General features: G+C 33.4%; 1 protein-coding gene across 1 annotated transcript; it reads left to right on the top strand.

Annotated features, from left to right (window-relative positions):
• The first annotated feature begins 7,800 nt into the window (after positions 1–7,800).
• On the top strand, positions 7,801–8,283 carry LOC136031844 (general transcription factor II-I repeat domain-containing protein 2-like). Its single transcript, XM_065711730.1, has one exon. The coding sequence runs from the start codon at positions 7,801–7,803 to the stop codon at positions 8,281–8,283; it is 483 nt and encodes a 160-aa protein (XP_065567802.1).
• Positions 8,284–9,963: the final 1,680 nt, after the last annotated feature.

Genomic DNA, 9,963 nt, shown 5'->3' with positions numbered 1-9,963 from the left:
CACAATTACAACGGGGACACCGGGGGAAACAGGGGGATATAAATGACGACCGGGACAAAAAAACTAAAAAGAAAAAAAAACTAAAAACTAATAAAAAAACTAAAAAATCTAAAAATCTAAATAAGCTAAAAAAGAAAAAAAAGGAAAAAAATAAAGGAGAAAAACAAAACTAAAAAACGAATGTATATACAGACCGGGACACCGGGATACAAATGACGACCGGGACACAGGGAATATAAATGACGACCGGGACACAGGGACACAACTACAACGGGGACACCGGGGGAAACAGGGGGATGTAAATGACGACCGGGACACCGGGACAGGGAATGGTCGATTAGCAATCACCATCAACAAAGCTCAAGGGCAATCATTAGAATCATGAGGTATAGATCTGAATACAGATTGTTTTCCCATGGACCATTATATGTTGCATGTTCAAGAGTCGGTAAACCTGACAATCTATTTATATGCAAAGACAATGGGACAGCAAAGAATGTTGTATATTCGCAAGTTTTACGTAGTTAAAACCATATATATATATATATATATATATATATATATATATATATATATATATATATATATATATATATATATATATATATATATATATATATATATATATATATATATATATATATATATATATATATATATATATATCTATCTATATTCACAGGTGGGACATAGGGACACAACTACAATGGCGCGTAACTATTATGGCGCGTAACGACTTACGCGCGCGGGGGGGCTTGGGGGGGGGCGCGAAGCGCCCCCACCAACTAGGTGTTGGGGTGGCGCGAAGCGCCACCCCAACAGCTAGTATATATATATATATAGATATATAGATGTCCCGGTGTCCCGGTCGTCATTTGTGTCCCGGTGTGTAATTTCGTCAATCAACAAACATGACGTCACTTGACACACACACACACACAGACAACTATATATATATATATATATATATATATATATATATATATATATATATATATATATATATATATATATATATATATATATATATATATATATATATATATATATATATTGCGTAGTCCTGAAGACGGCTCTTGGACATAGGGCCGAAATATTCGTTGAATTAAATTCCACTGTCTTGAGAAAATCTGCCTATTGTTCTCAAGTTGTGTTTGTTTAAAATTTAGGGCTTTGTCCTAAGGGACATGATAAGGGCTATGGAGGATAATGTATTCAACGAGAAAGTAAAACTCTCCCAAATTTAAATTACTGATAATTTGAGTGGCTCAGATAAAACTGTTAACAAATTCAATGGTTTTATGGAGATCTTGGAATCTGCCTATTGTTTTCTAAGTTGTGTTTGTTTGAAATTTAGGGCTTTGTCCTAAGGGACATGACAAGGGCTATGGAGGATAATGGATCCAATGAGAAAGTAAAACTCTCCCAAATGTAAATTACTGCTAATTTGAGTGGCTCAGATAAAACTGTTAACAAATTCAATGGTTTGATGGAGATCTTGGAATCTGCCTATTTTTTTTCTAATTTGTGTTTATTTGAAATTTAGGGCTTTGTCCTAAGGGACATGACAAGAGCTATGGAGGATAATGGATCCAATGAGAAAGTAAAACTCTCCCAAATTTAAATTACTGATAATTTGAGTGGTTCAGATAAAACTGTTAACAAATTCAATGGTTTTATGGAGATCTTGGAAGTTCAGCATGCAATCATAGGTTCAAAAATTGATGTTAAGAAGACTAAGTAATTTAGACTAGGAATAATTGAAGGTGAAGAGGTGGTGTTGGGTAGCAAGAAGATAGATCACGTGGATATCTTCACTTACCCGTATATTAGTAATAAGATTATGGGTGCACAGAAGATGGCCAGAGTAGAATAGCCAAGGCACACGGTATTTTTTTAAAGGCTTAAAAATTTGGAAATATTGCAAGATAAGTCTGCGAACCAAGATTAGGATATTAGAAGCTACAATGATAAGAGCTGTCAAGTAGGGTTCTGAAAAGTAGGCGCTTTAAAAGACAGAAGAGGATTTATTAAATGTTTAAAACATATATATATATATATATATATATATATATATATATATATATATATATATATATATATATCCATATTCACAGGTGGGACATAGGGACACAACTACAATGACGCGTAACGACTTACGCGCGCGGGGGGGCTTGGGGGTGTTGGCACGAAGCGCCCCCCCCCCAACACCACCACCCCAACAGCTAGTATATATATATATATATATATATATATATATATATATATATATATATATATATATATATATATATATATATATATATATAATAACATGCAAATAATAACGAAATACAATATTTATATAAAGATAGAAATATAAAAAGACACATGCACACCTATAAGTAAAAAAAAGAAGAAAAAACACGATCCCGTCTTAATTTCCGCAACTATTTAGCTGCAAACTATAAAAGCTTGGCAGCAAATAATTACAAGATATAAAGTTCGAAAATTAATGCAAATCTTGCTGAAAAAACTGAGACTTTAAAATTGAACTCATTTCTCTGAACATCTCCAAACTCGACACCTTGTTCTTAGAAATGTTATCTGTTAATATTGGCATAAAATACATACTTGGACTGTAAATTTTAACTACAGATGTTCAAAAAATACTATTTCGTTTTTATCCAGGAACCAAAGCTGAGAAAAACGATAATTTACCACTGATTGGCTTACATATTTCATTTTATTTTACTATCATACATAGCTTGATCTTGCACAAATTTGATATTCAAAAGCAGCACTAGATGACAGACATTTTTTTTTGAAGAATTTCAATTCTACTGCTGTGGAACAATAATGTTGTCGAGAAACACAACTACTTTTGAAGTTTTCTTCCCTTTTTCGTAATTAGTGAGTTTCTGCTCGGTAATGGTAATATGTGAAGGTTCAAGAATTTTTTCTCTGTAAAATATAACTGGTTTCTAGCCTATTTAATAACATAAACAGGAAAGAAACCTTATAGCACAAGAAATGGTTACTTATTTCATCTGCGGTATGACTATTCAGTATTCAGCAAATACAGACATGCCCGCCCGTGAACAAAAGATTTTAGGGCTTGCCCAAAAATGGTACAGTTTTTGGAAACCAAAACAAGTAATATATTTAGTGGCGAATCCATGGTTTGTGTGCATTTTATTTGAAGACATTTACTTATATTTATAGGAAGCCTTCAATAAAACTGTCGACAAAAGAAGGACTCAAGGACACTTACAGAAGAGGTAATACAACCTTCTTGGTCACGTAAAATATTGACTTGAACCACTAATTCAGACAAAAAAAAAGGTATAAACATGGTTTGTGTAAACCAATAGGTTTACACATGAAAAGATGCTACTAGACTAAGGTAGAAAAATATGAATACGAGAAGTATACATTTGAAGAAAACGAAAAACTTAAAAGTTACTTGTGTTAAGTATTCTGCGATCATTAACAATAAGCAAAAACACCCTAAAGAAAAAGTAGTTGTAGAAAACAAACTCGAAGAAGATACCGTTACGAAATCAAAATTTAAACAAAATGGAACAGATAGGAAGAATTAGTCATGAAAGACAGTGTGGTCTAAAATAAATATTAACAGCTAGAAGGAAAAGGGCAAAATTTTTTAACTTGGTTACTTTTTGCTTTTTTCTTACTTGGCAGTGGCATCCTTCAAGTACCGTGCAGGTAGCGTCAGTCATTTCTCCGTATACACATTGATAGGAATGTACACAGGTGATGCATTCGCTAGGTAGATCCATACAGTATGGGAGATCCTTTTCTAATATTGATACCGCCTAGGGGAATAAATGGAAAACATATAGCTTCTTCTTAGGAATTTGTTGGGCTGGCGGACAACATGACTGAATGCAATATTACTTTGTGTGTTTTTGATAAGCTTCAACCATTTAGGGAACACCTAGGTCACACACCAATTCCTAAAACACGAAAACATGTTCTGTGCTTAGTATTCAAGGCGTTAAAATCTACTAAACAAGCCCAAAGCCCACGAGGGTTTGCATCCACAAATAAATATGCCAGAAGTTATCGATATTTTGGTCCCAAACATATAAAATTCTTTAAATTTGCAATTGCAGATCAAAAGTCACTGAAGTTGCACAAAAAAAAAACTTGCGCAGTCTTAGAAAAAGTAGAGAACGTCTCTAAAAATGGTTGTAATCATGACTAAAAATGCTGAACAAAAAAGCAAAAAATGAATTTTACAGAAGCGAGAGCCTAAGGTATGCTATTAGAAATAAAATACAATGCTTAGTGTTTTTCCCATGAAGGATGGTCAAAGACAGCACTAATTTTCTTATTATTTTGATTTTTTGTCAGACGTCATCTCATTGAATCAGTATTCAAACTTAGTGTCCCTTGTCGGTAACAAAAGAGATTTTATAAGGCAAAATAAAATCATTGGTTGGAATAGAGCTAAGATGGTATAGAGCAAAGACTTTGACGCAACCAGCCATTTTCTAACCGTTAAAAAAGCTACTTTTAAAACCTTTCCGTTTCTGAGGATGAATTAGCATGTGGTGGCTATTAGTCTCTGAAGATATGTGCAGCTTTTAATAATAGAAGAGAGGGAGGGGGCTCAAAAATTTTTCCAGAAGAAGGGTTTGACAAAAACAATTTTTATTAGAAATTTATCTTAATTTTTCTTAGTAGTGTTTAATGTTTCTTAAACCAGAAGAATATAGGCAAAACAACTGTCCTGAAAATTAAAACATTCAACCACAGATAGGGAAATGTATGAAGGAGCCTATCTAAGCAAGAGTTAATTTTCTGTTCTTTTTTTTTTTTTTTTTTTTTGATTGCCTATGAGAGGGTAGCCTCTGCTGGATCTCTTAAATAACAAATAAATTCCAATTTTTTTAATTCCAAATTTCTTTTTAGAATGTCTACCAGAAATTGACAAAGATCCCAACTAAACTTGGGGGAATTATGGGTCAGTCTCCAAGTTGTAATTCATAGTGTTTGGACTAAGTCTGTAGGAGACTAGTGTCTGTGGAATCTGTACATTACCCACAGCTTTTGCTTATCCATTTCTTCATTGCAAATTTCTTTACTCAGAAATAAAAATTCATAAATATTGGTTAATAACTTTACTTAATACAACTTTTCAGGCAGGTTCCAAAATGCAATCATGAATTTTCTGCTGTTCATAATTTGTGCATTATATCTTCACTATAAGAAAGTAGAGCAAAACCATGAATTTTAGAAAATGTCTCAATATATCTTCGCAATAAACTAGATTGACAATTAGTTTGTCCAGATTAATGCTAAAAAAATTACACCTCAAAGAACCAAAAGGAAGCCTACACAGAGTTAGAGCCTTAAAAATGGATTCATTTAAATTGCAAGGATGAAAATTAGATTTTTCTTCTAGCAGCCAAATGTTTGTTGATTGAGTTTTTTTTTTTTTGATCATATCTTCATTTCTTGGCTTATGGGCTTCTTAATTGGTATCAGGGTCCAACTCTATCCCCACCAAAACCCTAAATTTTACTGAATTTCTGTGCCCTTCTGATTCAAATTTTAATAACATTTTTTTTTAAACAGCCCCCCACCCCCACCCCCCGCCCCTCAACCAAACAAAAAAGAGAACAAACTTGCATATGCGGTAGACTAGTTAGTTCATTAATTATGGCTACAAACCTGCTCTCCATGAAAGATTTTCATAAGATGAATTTCAGTCTCATTTGATGCTTTTACAGAATTATTAATACATTCAGAAAAATCTTCAAGCAGAGTTGAATAAGTAAGCTCTGGAGGTACACGTGTTGCTTCATTAGACTCTGCACATTCCATACATGCCAGCAAATGTAACACCAATATTCCAGGACACAGAAGTTTATACAAAGACAAAAACATATTCATCTTGAGTTGTTTCAGTTATCCTTGTGTCTCATTCCTCTATTTTCATTCTGAAAAAGGAGAGTAAGTCACGCTAGGTTTTCTCTATTCAATTTATTTAATCTTCTTATTTAGAAATATACCCTTAAATTTAGTTCATTCACCCTTCTTGTTCTTCCACAGTAACAATTAGAAAAGATGAGCGCCTCTTCAAACTTTAGGCAAATATTCTTATCAAGGTAAGGTGGTACTACTACTACTACTAAGAACTAACTGCATCACCAAGCCGCCTGCAGCCAACACAGCTACACACGCTCCTCCTTCAGCCCAATCTATTCAAACCTTCCCTATTTACAACCGCTTTCATCAATCACAAGTCCAAGGTACTTTGTCATTTTCACCTGAGATACTGATAACGGATACTTAGAAGAAGTAACTCGGGTAATTCGAGGGCAGATATTAGATTTTCTGCATTAAATTATAAAATTAGTTTTTGATACATTCAAAGCAATAAAATTTGAAGAACACCAATCAAGAACATTAGAAAATGCAGTATTCAGTTTTGCCTCCAACTCCTCGTCATTCCTCTCAGAAATTGAAACTGCCGTATCATCAGCAAAATGCGTGTTGAGACACGGGATATATCTTTGCAATAAACTATATTGACAATTAGTTTGTCCAGATTAATGCTAAAAAAATTACGTGTTGAGTAATTGAGCAAAATGCGTGTTGAGACACGGGAATTTAAAAGCTTGGTGAAGATCATTTATATAAATTAAAAAAAGCAGAGGATCTAGGACAGAGCCCTGAGGTACCCCAACCTTCAAAGACTGAGGTCGAGGGGAAGAGAGGAAATTACATCCATCTAATCGTTGCTTTCTCTTATCAAGATAAGATTTAACTAGATCCAACGCCAGTCCGCACACACCACAATTATCCAATTTATGAAAAAGAATACAATGGGATATTGTATCAAATGCTTTTTTAAAATATAAATACATTGTTGCTGGAATTTCACCTCTATCTAAGCATTCATGAATATATTGGATGAGAGCAACGATAGCATGTTCAGTATTGTGTCCAGACCAGAAACCAAACTGGGAATTTGTGAAGAAATTAGACGATTTAAGTAAGTCATAAAACCTCTTATAAATTGCCTTCTCAATTTTAGAAAATGCTGACAAAATAGAAATAGAGCGATAGTTTGATGGATTTTCAGGAGAGTCACCTTTGTGAAGCAGAATTATCCGCGCTTCTTTAAAAGCAGATGGGAAAACCCCAGTTTTAAATGAAAGATTAATTACATGCTTTAATGGTAATATTACTGAAGACAATATCTCTTTAACAATTTTAGAACTAGACCCGTCAATTCCCACTGAATTACCTGAATTTAGATCACACACTATTTATTTCAGACTGAGAAATAGGCCCAATAAAAACTAAATTACTTTGAGGAGATGGAAGGTAGGAAGAAAAATGTTTATTACTATGTGAATCAAACCGGTTCATTGTTGATGAAACAATATTCTCTCCTATATTAGCAAAATAAGTATTCAAAATATCAACCACTTTCTCCAATTTATTAATAGTCGATCCATTGTCTAAACCAGTCGTTCTCAACCAGGGTCCATGTAATATTTTCCGGGGTCCACAGGCAAAACACAACAAATTGGGGGTCCACAATGATATTTGGGGTCCATGAAGAAAACCAACTCAGAACGCCCCTTATTTTTAAAATTTCAATTTCTACTGTAATTTACTGTTCACTTTATATTGTGTTCACTGTGTGATACACCATCAACACTTAGTTCCAAAGGAAATGAGTGCATGTCTGCATGATGCCCTTACTGTTGTTAAAAGTAGTTAACCATAGTAAATCAAATTCTCTCCAAGACCACCTTTTTTGAGAATTCTGTAAGCAAAATGGAGAAACGTTTGGGCCGGATTGTATTATATACAGAGGTGAGATGGCTATCAAAGGGGAATTGTCTTAATCGTTTCATTGCAATTTGGGATTCTATTGTTTCCTTTCTTGCTGACACACAGCTTGGAGCAAAACTGCTTGCAAATAAATGTGATGTGTTTTACTTATCAGATTTATTTGAAAAATTTAATTCACTTCAAAAACAGCTCCAAGAAAACAATTCTGATCTGATATGTAGTAAAAGTAATATTGCTACTTTTCTAAGGAAACTACAGCTGCATAAGAATAATATCAGGCGTCGTGCATTTGAACAGTTTCCTTGTTTGGCCTGTGTTAACAGCGATTTGCAAGATGAAGATCTTGCTTTATATTGTGAATATTTGGAAAATGTACATGAAGATATGCAAACTCGGGTTGGTGACCCGAGGATGGATATACTGATTTGGGTTTCAATTCCTTTTGAACTAATGTTGCCGAAATAGACATATCTTTGCATGAGCCCATCAACGAAATACAAAGTGATGAAATAATGTATGCAAAATTCAAAGATGAAAAGTACAATATATGGAAAACAAATTATGTATAATAAATTATGGATAATAAATTAGTTTTCATATAAAAATAAAGCTTAATCGAATACTATTTCTCTGATAATTAAAACCTTAACATTTATATTAGTGAAGAATAGAAATTTGTTATTATGTCCAATAGCTATGAAGGGGTCCACCAAGATAAGAAGAAGGGAAAGGGGTCCATTTGTAAAAAAAAGGTTGAGAACCAGTGGTCTAAGCCAACAACTTCAGGAAACTTAGATTTCCTTTCTTTTTTTATAAAAGAATTAATTAAAGACCACGTTTTGCGAGGAGCATTTGGAGCTTCTTTGAAAGACTCTTTATAATATCTATGTTTCGACAATCGTATCAGTGTGGTTAATTTATTTTTGAAAATTAAAAAATTTTCAATATTATAATCAGTTGGATTCTTTAACTGCTTTTTTAATAGCTGATTTTTTTTTCTTAACTGATATCAAAATTCCAGATGTTATCCATGACCTTATACGAAATTTTTCTCTGTAAATTTTATTCATAACAAACGGGCAACTAGAATCAAGGCAGCAATTGAAATTTCTTAGAAAATTATCAGTTACCATATCTGCATCCTCCATTGATATTAAATCCTGTCAATCCAACAGTCCAAGGCTTTCATTCAGGTTCTTTTATGTTATTTTATTTATTAACTGTACTTGACGTTCCTTACTTACCTGCAGTATTTTATAAGTAAAAGCTAAATCTGAAACCAGCAGGAAATGATCCAATATATCATTTAAAACAGCAAAATTTGCTTGAATTGGTAAAGATGTAAAAATATTATCAATAAGAGAGACAGAACTAGGTGAAATTCTTGTAGGTATCAGGAAAGTAGGAAGCAGATACGCAGAAAAGCAAGAAGACAATAACTCAACAGAAGATTCATTTGAAGCTTCTAGAAGGTCAATATTGAAACCTCGAGAAAGGATGACATCTTTGCCTTGAAAATGAGGTTGATGCAAAAAATTATGGAGTTTTGAGAAGAAAGGCTTGACTGGAGAAGAAGGCAGTCGGTATACTATGCAATTTTTTTTTTTTCCAAGACTAATTTCAGTCACCATTACTTCAAAAAGCATTTCCTCATGAGAACCTTCCAGATTTGCAATGCGTCAAAAAGAGATACCTTCTTTAACTAATACTGCTAAACCACCTTGGCACCTGATCAATCCATTTTTAAAAATAAATTGATATCCAGGAAAAACAACCTGAGGAGTCAGGTCCATAAGAAAAGTCTCATAGAATCAAACAACATGACAAGATAGTTTATGAACTACATCAACAAGATCATCCTGGGAACTAAAAAAAACCTACAATTTAAAAATCGTATTTTCACAACACCAGTACTGGGAAGATCAGAAACTTTGGAAGGTAATTTATATTTACAATTTGGAAAATTAATTAGCCCACCATCATTTATCACATTTCCTGCCAATTTATCATGGCTCTGGAAAATGGAAAAATCAAAAGGGTTAGACTCAAGGTATCTCAGTCTATCCCCAATACAATTATCATCCAATGCACAAAATCAGAATTATCATCCAATGCACAAAATCAGAATTATGATCTGAACCAGCA

The sequence above is a fragment of the Artemia franciscana genome, chromosome 1, assembly GCF_032884065.1.
Source record: "Artemia franciscana chromosome 1, ASM3288406v1, whole genome shotgun sequence".
Classification (NCBI taxonomy): Eukaryota; Metazoa; Arthropoda; class Branchiopoda; order Anostraca; family Artemiidae; genus Artemia; species Artemia franciscana.
This window is presented reverse-complemented; position numbering and strand designations above follow the sequence as displayed.